The 14,506-nt window shown below is 38.5% G+C and overlaps 1 protein-coding gene across 4 annotated transcripts in view; it reads left to right on the forward strand.

Moving 5' to 3' along the window:
* Positions 1 to 14,506, forward strand: part of TP53BP1 (tumor protein p53 binding protein 1) — a 96,569-nt gene that overhangs the window by 47,609 nt on the left and 34,454 nt on the right. For all 4 annotated transcript variants that reach the window (XM_005877546.2, XM_005877544.2, XM_005877543.2 and 1 more), the window contains exons 12-14: positions 3,240 to 4,539; positions 10,076 to 10,195; positions 11,435 to 11,638. In XM_005877546.2, the coding sequence (XP_005877608.1) occupies positions 3,240 to 4,539; positions 10,076 to 10,195; positions 11,435 to 11,638 (1,624 nt within the window). The remainder of the gene's footprint in view (positions 1 to 3,239; positions 4,540 to 10,075; positions 10,196 to 11,434; positions 11,639 to 14,506) is intronic.

Genomic DNA, 14,506 nt, shown 5'->3' on the forward strand with positions numbered 1-14,506 from the left:
AAAAATTTCTATATGTGACATGGCACCAGAGTTAAGTTAGGGTTTTTCAAAATGCTGACACGCCGAGCTCAAAAGGTTCGCCATCACTGGCTGCCCTAGCTGGTTTGGCTCAGTGGATAGAGCGTCAGCCTGGAGACTGAAGGGTCCTGGGTTTGGATTCCGGTCAAGGGCACATGCCCAGGTTGTAGTCTCGATCCCCAGTAGGGGGTGTGCAGGAGGCATTATCAATGATTCTCTCTCATCATTGATGTTTCAGTCTCTCTCTCCCTCTCCCTTCCTCTCTGAAATCAATAAAAAATATTAAGAAAAGAAAATGTTTTCGAACTAGGTAGAGGTGGTGGTTGCACAACATTATTCACTGTAAAGCAGTTAATGTCAATTTATGTGACTATCACATTAAAAATGTATTTATAGTTTTATTAGTGATGTCTTATCTATGAGCCTTTGTAAAATGGCTTAATTTTTGAAACAAGAAAATGATACGTATTTGTTTTAGAGGATGTATAATGTACAGATAAATGAAAATAAGATCAGTTATTCTGTCTCAGAAATAGCTACTCTTATTTATAGTGCATGTTTATTAACTTAAAAAATACATGAAAATTATATTAAAATGTATTAGAAGACTATAACAAAAAATATATTTTTTACTAAAATAAAAAATTTTCATTTAATGCATAGCCTAAATGTTCTTCTATATCTTTTCATAAACGTCTACAATTTTATGTAATACAAAGTATTCCATTATGTGAGTATATCATAATTTTTAAAATGATTCTCCTTTCAGACATTGAAGATATTTCATATTGTTTCCTATTCTAAATAATAATTTATCACTGAACAGTATTGCATCTAAATCTCAGTTTATGTCCATCATATAATTTACTTGAAATGGAATTATTGGGCCAAGGGATATATAACCTGTTTCAAGGCTATTGTGTATTGCCAAATTGCCATTTAGAATTGTTGACTCAATTTACACTCAGTCATGTGTGAGAATAAATGAGCAGGCTCAAATTTATGGCTATTTTTATCATCTGAAAAGGTAAACAGTAACACCAGAAATTATGGAATATATAGAATTTTTGGCAACCTATCTTGATTTCTCATTCTCTCTCTCTCTCTCTCTCTCTTTCTCTTTTGTTTTACTTATTGATTTGAGAAAGAGAGAAACATTGATCTATTGTTCCACTCATTTATGCATTGGTTGATTTTTGTATGTGTCCTGACCAGGGCTTGAACCCGAAACCTTGTTGTATCAGGATGATGCTCTAACTCAGTGGTTCTCAACCTTCCTAATGCCGCGACCCTTTAATACAGTTCCTCATGTTGTGGTGACCCCCAATTTCATTGTTACAAATGGAACATAATTAAAGCATAGTGATTAATCACAAAAACAATATGTAATTATATATGTGTTTTCCGATGGTCTTAGGCGACCCCTGTGAAAGGGTCGTTCGACCCCCAAAGGGGTTGCAACCCACAGGTTGAGAAATGCTGCTCTAACTGAACTACCTGCCAGGGCCCTCATTATCTTAAAAATCATAGGAAATGAATGTCATACCAGTTATGTCTAGAGTTTTATAGCATTTATGTTTTGCAAAGTAACACACTAAATGTAGTTCTTACATAAAGCATATTAAGCTTTGGGTTATTTATTTATTTATTTATTTTGGTATAGCAGAGGTGGAGATTTATTGAAGAACAAGTACAGACTCCCAAGTGGGGAGGGGGAAAGGGTCCCCGGGTTATTATTATTTTTAATGCAGGTATTATATTCATAAAATTAAAATGCCATTTTAAGTGTATAGTTTGATGAATTTTGGGCATTGTATACAAATATGTTACCACAACTACCATCAGAGTATAGGATAATTTTGTCACCCTAAAAAGTTTCTTCATAATCCTTTGCAATTGATTTCTCCTCCCCATCCCCCTGATCCCCTCTTTCACCTTAGGTACCCACTTATCTGCCTTCTGTTACAGTAGTTTTTTTTTTTTTTTGAGAATTTCACATAATTGAAATCATAAAGTGTTTGCTTTTTGTGTTTGAGTTTTTTTAAATTAAAAAAAAATTAAACTTACTGCAAAAACATTGGTTTATAACATACAGCATCAGGTGTACAACTTTATGATAGGACATCTGTATACTTTGTTGTGTGCTTATCACCAGAAGTCTAGTCTCTTCTGTCACCATATATTTGACCCCTTCAGTTCTTTAGCTTAGCATATTTTTGAGATTTATATTGTTGCATGTATTAATATTTTATTCCTTTTCCTTGTTAATAGTATTTCATAACATGGAAATATACAATTTATTCACCAGTTGACAAACATTTGGGTTGCTTCAGTTTTTGGCTATTATGAATAATACTGCTGTGAACATTTGCATATAAATCTTTGTGTGGACATACCATTTTATTTACTCTTGGGTTAATATCCACAAGCAGAATTTCTGGGTCATATGGTAATGTATGTTTAACTTTATAAGATACTGCCATACTTTTTTCTAAAGTGGCTGTACCTTTCTCATTCCCATCAGCAATGCATGAGAGATGTACTTGTTCCATATCCTTACCAACAGGATGTAGTCTTTTTAACTTCAGCCATCCTTGTTGGTATGTGTTGATTAGTGATATTAAAAGTTTTAGATTTTAGCATCAGCTTTACGAGTGCTAGAATATTTTGAAATTGAAATAATTATATAGGGTAGGGCAAAAGTAGGTTTATAGTTATTTGTATGGAGAATAATACAATAATTAATAAATAATAATACAAGAATAAACTCTGTGTTTTGAGTACTTAAAACTGTAAATCTACTTTTGCCCCATCCTGTATTCCTGCTTTTTAAGAACTGAAGTGGGCTTTGTAGGCATATGTTCAAATGACTCCTGTGTAATTGTGGGCCCATCATATATATGACATGATTTTATATGTACAGGTTGGTAATGTACAGCTCAATTTAAGTGTCTTCCTACTCCTACGAGTGTAAGTTAATACTTTTATGTTTTTCTTTTGGTTATGCTTATTCTGTGCCAGTGATTCATAAGAAAAGCATTAAACAGAGTGACTTGTATTGATGAAAAGACTGGTGATTTGTATTTCTGAGAATATGGTCCTAGAGTTCTTTAGTTTTTTTGAATAATTGATTTAGACATTTTAGATGAATTCAGGGATTAGATTTAAAAGAAATATGATTAAGAACAAATGAAGATTTGTCTCTTTTTATTCTTCCATAGGACATTTTCATTCCATCTCCAAGTTTGGAAGAACAATCAAGTGATGGAAAGAAAGGTGGAGATTTGCATAGTTCTTCTTTGACTGTTGAGTGTTCTAAAACTTCAGAGACTGAACCAAAGAATTCCACTGAGGATCTTGGGCTTTCTTTGACAGGGGATTCTTGTAAGTTGGTGCTTTCTGCAAGTGAGTATAGTCAGTCCCCAAAGATGGAGAGTTTGAGTTCTCACAGGATTGATGAAGATGGAGAAAACACACAGATTGAGGATACTGAACCCATGTCTCCAGTTCTCAATTCTAAACTTGTTCCTGCTGAAAATAATAGTATCCTGATGAATCCAGCACAAGATGGACAAATAGAAGTGAATCAGAATGCTGATGAAACAAAGGGGAATGACACAGAAACCAGAGACGACATTAGTATTTTAGCTGCTAGTAGCAAAGGTAGAGAAGAGACTGTAGCAGAAGACGTTTGTATTGATCTCACTTGTGATTCAGGGAGTCAGGCAGTTCCTTCTCCTGCTACTCGATCGGAGGCACTCTCTAGTGTGCTAGATCAGGAGGAAGCTATGGAAATTAAAGAACATCAGCCAGAGGAGGGGTCTTCAGGGTCTGAGGTGGAAGAAATTCCCGAGACTCCTTGTGAAAGTCAAGGAGAGGAGCTAAAAGAAGAAAGTATGGAGAGTGTCCCATTACACCTTGCTCTGACTGAAACTCAGTCCCAAGGGCTGTGTCTTTCAAAAGAAACCCCAAAACAAGAATGTCAGGAACCTATGGAAGTTGAAACCAGTGTGATTAGTATTGATTCCCCCCAAAAGCTTCCAGTCCTTGACCAAGAATTGGAACATAAGGACCAAGAAGCATGGGAAGAAGCTACTTCAGAGGACTCGAGTGTTGTCATTGTAGATGTGAAGGAACCATCTCCCAGAGTTGATGTTTCTTCTGAAACTTTAGAGGGAGTGGAGAAATGCTCAGATTCCCAGTTGTGGGAGGATGACGCTCCAGAAATAGAACCATGTGCTGAGAATAGAGCTGATACCCAGGAAGAAAAGAGTGCTGAATATGAAGGAGATCTGAAATCAGTGACTGCAGAAAAGGAACCTGCACAGGCTGACTCTCCACAGCCTCCCGTAACTTCAGTGGGAGAAGGTGATGCTCCAAAACCCGACCGGCAGATGCAGCAGACCCAACCTCAAGCGAAAACAGATAACGCATTACCAGAAGACTCAAACATGGCTAATACAAAGCAGCTAGAGAAGGCCTCAGCCCACACCTCACAAAGCTTCTGTGAAAGCTCTAGTGGTGAGTGTGATTGTAAATTGTTCTGTGTCTCCAACCATATTACAGTTTGGAATGGGAGGTAAGAGAGAACTACATGCTTATGTCAGGGCTGAAAATTAACTTGGATTTGTGTTTATGAACAGCTAATAATGGGAAATTTAAAAATTTGGGTTGTATTCTTTTGTAGCTGTAATTATGTATGGAATCAGAGATCATTTAATATTTACCAGCTTTATGACTTAGGAGTAATCAACATGATTTTTATTAATATGTAGAAATTATACCAATCTGGTGTTTTCTACTAAAGTCCCAGTCTTGCTCCAAATTTTTATATTTTGACAGTTGCCTTGAAGTACAGGATCTTTTTTGATTACACAGTAAAGAACTCTGTTAATGAATATGCTGTTATTGGTTGTTTCCTCTTTATGGGTATTAAGAAAAGTTTCTTAATTTGGCTCAACATATATACATCTTAAATCTTAAACTGGAAAAAGATATTAGTTTGTGCCTTTTGTCTATTTTCTGAAGTCCAGGAAATATTTGTAGAATATTATGTATGACATTAGCTGAGGGACACCCCCCCCACCCCCTATGCACGAATTTTGTGCACTGAGCCTCTAGTATATAATAGGTTAATAATGATCATCGAAGCTAGATATGTCTTATGCTCTAGCTCTAACATTTATTGGCTTACTTTATGGAATATCATCCTAATTGGTCGTTAATGTCAGAGGCAGACTGTTAGGATATGCTGTTTATGGGTGGCATCACCCAATATAGAAATTCTTATATATTTAACTGGAGGCCCTGAGCATGATTTCGTGCATGGGTAGGGTCTGGCCAGCCCACCCTGATGGGGGCTGATCGGGCCGGGCCGATGGAGGGGAGGGGACGCGGGAGGTTGGCTTCTGGGCCGGCTGGGGGGAGGGGCCATGGGTTGTTGGCCAGCCGGCCGTGTCCCTGATCGGGGTGGGGAGGGCTGATCAAGGGTGGGGCCAGTCGGGGGAAGGGACCTTGGGAGGTTGGTGGGGGCTGATGGGTCCCTAATTGGGCTCATTGGCAGCCACAGTGAGTCTCATAGTGACCAGTCGTTCCAGTCGTTCCGTCATTCTGGTTGCTGGGCTTTTATATGTATCGATTAGCTGGCTTTAAACCATTGAAAGAAGTGACCAGGTCTTCTCTTGAGAACAAAAGATGGGCTTTATATTGTAACAGAAAGTTAGAAGTAAGAGAGACCTTACTGACATTAAATGTTTTAAATTTTCATTTAGACTAATGAATCTCTATAAAGTCTTGGTCGTTCCGTCATTCTGGTTGCTGGGCTTTTATATATATCGATTAGCTGGCTTTAAACCATTGAAAGAAGTGACCAGGTCTTCTCTTGAGAACAAAAGATGGGCTTTATATTGTAACAGAAAGTTAGAAGTAAGGGAGACCTTACTGACATTAAATGTTTTAAATTTTCATTTAGACTAATGAATCTCTATAAAGTCTTTAGTAATAAGGACAAACTCCCCACTCAGATGGCCTGACAATGGATATTAAGTTCCTTTTGTTTATTTATATATTTTTTAATGGGTTGCTGTGCTGGCATACATTAGGATAAACCATCATAATCTGGGAAATCAAGAAGGGACTTGATAATTTAAATAATGAGGGTGTGCTAAATCTTAGAAAAAGAATCGAATATGTTGAAAATTCCAGTAAATTTAAGAGGATGAAATATTATTTTGCAGAATTTGGTGATAATTTGATTAAATTACCTATGTCAGATGAGTGAACAAAAGCAGAGAAATGGGAAAGCATTTGGAGGACATTGAAAAGAGGCTTCATGAACATGAATAATTTAAGATAGAGTAGAAATGTAGGCTGCTACTAGTTAATTAAATGCTCGTTAAAGAGTTAGCGATTTATCTTCTAGTAGAAACCTTACAGTTTTGACCAGGAGCTAATGTGTTCAAAGCCATGTTCTTTAGGAAGATTGCTTTGGTTGCAATGTGCAAAAAGAATTGGGGGAAGGGGGAAAATTAAGGCAGAGAAAGTATTTGATAGGCTGCTGCAATAATCAAGGAATGAGGCATTGAAGACCAGAGAGAGATGGTGTCAGTGCTGCCTGTAAAATACTCAATTTTCCATTAGGTTGTAGTAATGCAGTTACATTATTGGTGTTCAAATAACTTCATAAAGTTTTATCTAGTACCGTGCAAAGGAAACAAATACTTTTAAGTACTTTTTAATGCTTCACGTTATATTTGTATATTATGGTTTGTCGCATAGAAGGATTTTCAAAAGTCTGTATGGTCAATCATAATATGAGAGATAGATAGTTCCTGTGAAGAGAGCAGGCGGTTGTTCCAGGAATGAAAAGTTCTTTAAAATAAATCTTCGGAATGTATGATGCTTTGTGAGATACTTGTTTTTTAGTTTCTATATCTTTTCTAAATTCTTCTTTAGTAACGTAAAGGGCTTGCTTTTTAAGGAACTGCCAGAGAATGAATGCTTATCTACTGACCCATTCCTCTTTTTTCTATAACTATGGTGGAATTCTTTGCCATTTAGATGTGATGTTGAAATTCTCCACTCATATTCTTTACAGTTCCTTTAGCTGAGCATATATATTTTTCATCCCTTATTTCTAAAGTCCATTCATTTTCTCTTTTCATCCCTTCAGATTACTAATTCATTTTCTCTTACATATAGATGTAAGAGATGTTTCTGTTGTTGTCTTGTGATTTTTGAGGAAAAACAGTATCAAAGTGCTTGATATTAAAGGTAATAAAGGATAGATAGGAATGGCCTGGCCGGTGTGGCTCAGTGGTTGAGTGTCAACCTATGAAGCAGGAGGTCATAGTTCAATTCTCAGTCAGGGCACAGGGTTGTGGGCTCCATCTCTAGTGTGGGGTGTCCAAGAGCCAGCCAATCAATGATTCTCTCTCATCATTGATGTTTCTATCTCTCTCTCCCTCTCCCTTCCTCTTTGAAATCAATAAAAATGTATTGAAAAATAAAGATAGGAGTGGAGTGGGAAAAGATGAAAGAAGAAAATGTAATATAATAAGAAATGTATTTGTTCTTCATCTGGTTCCTGCACAGAGCTCCTAAAACCCTTGTTATTTTTGAAGTGAAAGGAATATCTTTTCTTATTCAGAACAAGCCCTTTTAGTCACAACTGGGTTTGTGCTGAGTGATTTAGGGTAGATCCCTATATAGCCTCAGGATGGGGCTGTTCACAGTGAAGACTAAGTGATGATGATGATGATGATGATGATTATTATTATTATTTTGTTAAGACTCACCTGAGGATATTTTTCCATTGATTTTTAGAGAGTGGAAGGGAGAGGGAGAGACAGAGAGAAACATCCATGTGAGAGAGACACATCGATTGGTTGCCTCCTGCACGCACCCTGACCAGAGCCGGGGAACCTGCAACCCAAGTCCGTGCCCTTGACTGGAATCGAACCTGGGACCCTTCAGTCCACAGGCCAACACTCTATCCACTGAGCCAAACTGGCTAGAGCAAGACCCAGCGATTATTAAAGGGTAGAACTTTCAACCCTACCCCTTGACTCCTGGGAGGAGAGGGGCTGGAGATTCAAGCTCTACAAAAACTCTTTTTTAAAAATATATATTTTTATTGATTTCAGAGAGGAAGAGTGATAGACACATCAATGATGAGAGGGAATCACTGATTGCCTCCTGGACACCCTACACTGGGGCCCAGCCCGCAACTGGGCATGTGCCCTGACCAGGAATCGAACTGTGACCTCCTGGTTCATAGGTCGATGCTCAACCACTGAGCCATGCAGGCTGGGTGCACAAAAACTCTTTTTTAAAAAAAAAATATTTTTATTGATTTCAGAGAGGATGGGAGAGAGAGATAAAAACATCAATGATGAGAGAGAATTCTTGATCTCTGCCTCCTGTATGCCCCACACTGGGGGTCGAGCCCACAACCCTGGACATATGCCATGACCTGGAATTGAACCGTGACTTCCTGGTTCATAGGTTGACGTTCAACCACTGAGCCACACTGGCTCAGCTCTACAAAAACTCTTGAACAAGACTTGGTAAGCAACCTAGTAGGTAAATGATCCTGGATGGTATCTCATCCCAGTTCCACAGAATCTCCTGCTATCAAAACCTCTGGACTTCACCCTGTGTACTGCTTTATCTGGCTGTTAATCTGTGTCTTTATAATAAACTGGTAAACGTAAGTAAATTTTTCTCTGAGTATCCTGAGTAGCACCAGCGGATTAATTGAACCTAATAAGGAGGGTATGGGAATCTATAATGTGAAGCCAGTTATAGCACAGGTAACAACTTGAACTTGCTACTGGCATCTGACGTGGGGGTGGTCTTGTGGGACTGAGCCTTTAACTTGTGGGATCTGATGCTATCTCCAGGTAGAGAGTATCAGAATTGTGTTAAATTTAGGACATCTCAGAATTTTTTCTTGTCAAAGTTTTTTGTATTTTGACATGTTTTATGTTTACATTAATTTTATTTATTTATTTATTTGAAAAATATATTTGCGTTGATTTCAGAGAGGAAGGGAGGGAAAGATAGAAACACTAATGATGAGAGAGAATCATTGATTGGCTGCCTCCTGCACACCCCCCACTGGGGATCAAACCCGCAACCTGGACATGTGCCCTTGACCGGAATCGAACCCGGGGACCCTTCAGTCCGCAGGCCTACGCTCTATCCGCTGAGCCAAACCAGCTAGGGCTATTTACATTAATTTTATAATGACTAACCAAAAATGTGTATACTGGAGTGCTCATATATGTGAGACTTACTGTTGTGCAGAGATGTTGATATGAATATTATTACTGTGGCAGTGGCCGGCAAACTGCGGCTCGAGAGCCACATGCGGCTCTTTGGCCCCTTGAGTGTGGCTCTTCCACAAAATACCGACTTCTGCGCATGGGCCACGAAGTTTCAGTCACACTGTATGTGCGCGCCCGCACGTGGTATTTTGTCTCACTGGTCTAGAGTGAATGCTGGTCAGTATTGCTGAACCATGAAACCCATAGATTTCTATGTTAGAACCAATGAGTATTTTGAAGTACTTTGGCCCATGAGATCCTTTGTCATCTCTTTGAGTAGATTGTAAATTACAAGTACTACCATCAGACTTCAACTAGAGGATGTTACAGATTGCTAAAGCTTATAAATTAACTCCTTGGATTAACATTGCACAAAATGAGAAAGCCTGGACTTGAAACTACCCAAATTTGTATTACTGAGAATTCCCAAATGTACTATCTTGGAGCTCAGATGTTCCTATGTTCGCATGTTCCTCAGACCCTCCAAACTTTGGGCTTCCTCTATTTGCCTTTCTTTGGTTGTCTACTTTATGTCAGTCCTGTTGTTGATGGCTGTAAAGAAAGTGGAGAGAACAGGAGATTGGTTGGGAGGCCTGTTGAGGGGGGTTGGGAATGAGGCAGAATTTGGGAAAAGAATAATTTAAATATTTCTTGCAGTTCTCTTCACTTTTGCTTTTTTTAATACTTCTGTTTTGGTTTCCTTCTTGTTTATTTATTTTTTCCTCCAGAAACTCCATTTCATTTCACTTTGCCTAAAGAAGGTGATATTATCCCACCATTGACCAGCGCAACTCCACCTCTTGCTGGGCACCTAAAATTAGAGCCCAGGAGACACAGTACTCCTATTGGTAAGTGAGTAAATGTAATGCCGCTTAAAGCAGAATTTCTGAGATATTATTTTTTATGCAAGTGATTTCTTTTTTTTTAAATTTTTTTCTTTTTTCCCCCTGTATTGAGTAAGATATTACAAATGTGTCCTTACCCCCCCAATGTCCCCTCATCCCCCCAGTCCTGCCCTCACCCTCACCCCCTGTTGTCCACATCCATCACTTATGCTTATATGCATGCATACAAGTCCTTTGGTTGATCTTTCCCCCTCACCCCCACCCTCCCCTGCTTTCCCTCTGAGTTTTGAGCATCTGATTGATGCTTCTCTGCCTCTACATCTGTTTTTGTTCATCGGGTTACGTTGTTCATTATAATCCACAGATGAGTGAGAGCATGTGATATTTATCTTTCTCTGACTGACTTATTTCACTTAGCATAATGCTCTCTAGCTCCATCCATGCTGTTGCAGATGGTTGGAGTTCCTTCCTTTTTACAGCTGCATAGTATTCCATTGTGTAGATGTGCCCAAGTTTTTTAATCTATTCATCTGCTGATGGGCACTTAGGCTGATTCCAATTCTTTTAGATCTGAGGAGTTGAATCTTCCTCATAAGGTTGATTTTTGTCTTAGGAAGAATAAGGTTGTGATGTCTGATTTCATGAGTTTACTCCCAGGTGATAGTGAGTGGTGATGAGAGGAAAGAAAAGGTAGAAGGAAAAAAGAAAAAAAAATTCTAAGGATTTTATTCTATTATTTGCAAGGCAGTGAAATCTGAGTGCTAAACAATGATATAGAGCTCTTATAAGGAAGGGAGTACACGTAGGGTAGAAGTACTATTAATTCAGTACCCTGGCTGATCAGTCTGCTGCTTGACAAGGCAAGAAAGCATAGATTCTCCTTCCCTAAAGCAGCCAGTAATCTTCTACATTAACCTATTTTTTTTCTCTAGTCAGTGCTGGGAGGTAACAATCATGCCGTCTGGAGTGTCCTGCTACCTATGCCTCATGCTGGCATTGGCTGAGGGCTCATGCAGCATCCTTTGTCCAGATGCAGAAGTGGAACTGAATCCTGTTGCTCCTAAGACCAGGTGTCAATACTAGTGTGTAGTTGTTGATACTTGTGACAGGATCTAACCTAGGAACTCCCTTTCAATCCTGCAGAGCTGTGGAGCCAAACAGGCAAATTGACAACCTTGAGTTATTGTTTTTTGTTTGCATTTTAGTGTTCTTTCTTTCTACCTCCTGCCTCTCTTCTTTCAGATATTAGCAACTATCCAGAAAGCACCACAGCAACCAGTGATGTCATGTCTGAAAGCATGGTGGAAACTAATGATCCTATACTTGGGAATGAAAAAGAAGATTCTGGGGCTATCCCAGAAATGGATGATAAATTGTGTCTGAGAATGAAACTGGTCAGTCCTGAGGCGGAGGCGAGTGAAGAATCTTTGCAGTTTAGTCTGGAAAGTAAGTTTATGTTAATCTTGGGTAATTAGTAGCTCCAGATCATCTGGGAAGTAGTGGTTATATTTTTTCTAGTTATACTTTTATAATTATAAATGTATTTGTAAAATATTATTGTCATATATTTAATTCTTTGCTTTTGGCCAGTCATTGTCAATGTTACTGAAGATGCTCCATTTTATTTTATTTCTTTATTTTAAAATATATTTTTATTGATTTCAGAGAGGAAGGGAGAGGGAGAGAGAGATAGAAAGAAACATCAATGATGAGAAAGAATCATTGATTGGATGCCTCCTGTACAGCCTCTACTGGGGATCGAGCCCGCAACCTGAGCATGTGCCCTAGACTGGAATCGAACCAGGGACCCTTTAGTCCATAGGCCAACACTTTATCTACTGAGCCAAACCAGCTAAGATGAAGATGCTCCATTTTATAATCTCTATGGTTCCGGTTGTATCTCTGCATTAAACCTGTATTGATATTAAGTAATTGGTTTCCATATTCAGAAACAGTTCAGAAGAGGGTAGAAAATTTGAGATTGTGGATTCACATTGTAGGTTTATGTTGACTTTCCCACATTAATTGCAAGTTATTTGGTATGGCTAAAATACAGAGAAGGTACAAGGGAGTGGCTGTAAGGTAGAGACCAGATTCTGAAAGGCCTTTTATATCATGATGAGAAGCTGAAAAATTTTAGGCAAGGGAGTAATAAGACTGGATTTGCTTTTTTAAAAGGATCAGCTGAGCCCTGGCCTGGTGACTCAGTTGCTTGGAGTGTCATCCCATACACCAAAAGGTTGCAGGTTCAATTCCCTTTAGTACATACCTAGGTTGTGAGTTGAATCTCTGGTTGGGGTACGTATGGGAAGCAACCAGTCCATGTTTCTCTCTCACATCAATGGTTCTCTCCCTCTTCCTCTTCCCCTTCCTCTCTTTCTAAAATCAATAAACATATCTTCGGGTGAAGATAGATAGATAAGTAAATGAATAAATAAATAGATCAGCTGAGTGTTTCAAAACTTGGGCTTCTATGCATCATTCCTTGCCTTGCCCATTTCCTGTTCTTCTGCCTGGCAAACTGAGTCTTTAACCAGGAATTGGGGTCATTAATAGTGGGGATGGAGATAAGGGATGAATTTGAGAGGTAGATAGTAGAATAGGGACAACTAGGGACCAGTTGAATATAGAAGTAAGGGGGAGGAAAAAAATACCAGATGATTCTACATCTGTGTTTAGTTTTCATGATAGCACTCCATATAGATATCCTTATTTCCATTTTATTGATGAGAAAACAGACTAAGAGAGATTTTAAGTTATATATCTATGGTCACAATAACTGGTAAGAAGTAGAGCTGGAGTTTGAATCATATCTGACTCCAAAGGTTATACATTTTTTTACTAAGTAGTTTGTAAATACAGTTTAATGGAGTTAGAAAAGGAAGAAGTCTTAAAAGAGATTGTAAAGGAACATTCAGAGAAGTTGGCTAAGAGAATATAAAGCCATGGATGGCTATGGGGAGGAAAGTTACAAGAAGAAAACAATGTCAGATGCAGAAGTGAGGTCTAGTAAGATATTTCTGAAGTACATTGGGTTTGGCAATTAGGATCCATTTGGTGACTCTAGCAAGAACTATATCAGTATAGTGGTTTGGATGGGAGCTACTGAATGTAATTGAGGCATGATGGGAGAAGAGGCAGCAAATGTATTCTTCTTTTAAGAAGTTTTTGTTAAATATGGAAAGTTAGAGGGAAATGCAGGATTAAAGGAGATTTTTCATTTTTAGACTTAGAGGTCTAATCAGGTATATAGACTGAATAGAAATATCCAAAAGAGAGATGGATTAAAAGTGAGGGAATAGGGGAAATAGTTGATGAACCAGGGCCCTGAGGGAGTTGTGAGGGAAAGCTTTCAAAGACCACTAATAGCCAGGCCGGTGTGGCTCAGTGGTTATGCATCGACCTATGAGCCAGGGGGTCTCGGTTTGGTTCCTGGTTGAGGCACATATTCAGGTTGTGGGCTCGGTCCCCAGCGGGGGTGATCGATGGTTCTCTGTCATCATTGATGTTGTCTCTCTCCCTCTCCCTTTCTCTCTGAAATAATAACAATAATAAAAAAGACCACTAATAGAGTGAGTAAACTTGAATAAGAGGGATTTTTCATTCTTTGAGAACAAAGAAAAATTTTACCTAAATAGATTTTCAGTTCTTACTATACACCAGGCATTTTACATGTACAGCTCACTAAATCTCCTGACAAACTTGTAAAGTTGTGTTTTCTTTGAAGATCCCATTATTATCTACATTTTACAGTTGGGGAAACTGAGGCACAGGCCAGTTGAGCACCTTTCTTAGAGTCATACAACTATTTAATGTACTACCTTAATTCAAACTAGTTCCAAGAACCAAAGTCCAGTTCCAAATTACAGTGCTATTCTGCTTCTCAGTGCTTATTGGTTTGAATCTTAGAACTTCAGTAGAAATTAAAGTATTACATGTTTCTATCCTTATCATCTTTTTTGAAATCAAGTAGAGCTTATTAAGAGAGTATGTGGTAGCCTTGAATCGTTAGATTTGAGATTACAATTGGAAAGAATTTAAATGAAGCTAAATGTTAAGGATGACCATATTATTACTTGTCAGATAATAGGAGCATAGGATCAGGCACCATACTCAAAATTTCACTCCTCTCATCCTCACAACAAACCTGTGAGGGTGGTCCTGTTTTATCTCTCTTATAGGAGAGAAAACTGACTCAGAAGATGGAGGAGTTTACTCCCAGGTTGTACTACTAAGTGCTGGAGCCAGAACCTGAGCCAGGTTTCTGTTTCAGAGCTAGGGCTTTAACCACTGAACTTCAGCTGCCTCCTTGAT

This window comes from Myotis brandtii, unplaced genomic scaffold (genome assembly GCF_000412655.1).
Source record: "Myotis brandtii unplaced genomic scaffold, ASM41265v1 scaffold521, whole genome shotgun sequence".
Classification (NCBI taxonomy): domain Eukaryota; kingdom Metazoa; phylum Chordata; class Mammalia; order Chiroptera; family Vespertilionidae; genus Myotis; species Myotis brandtii.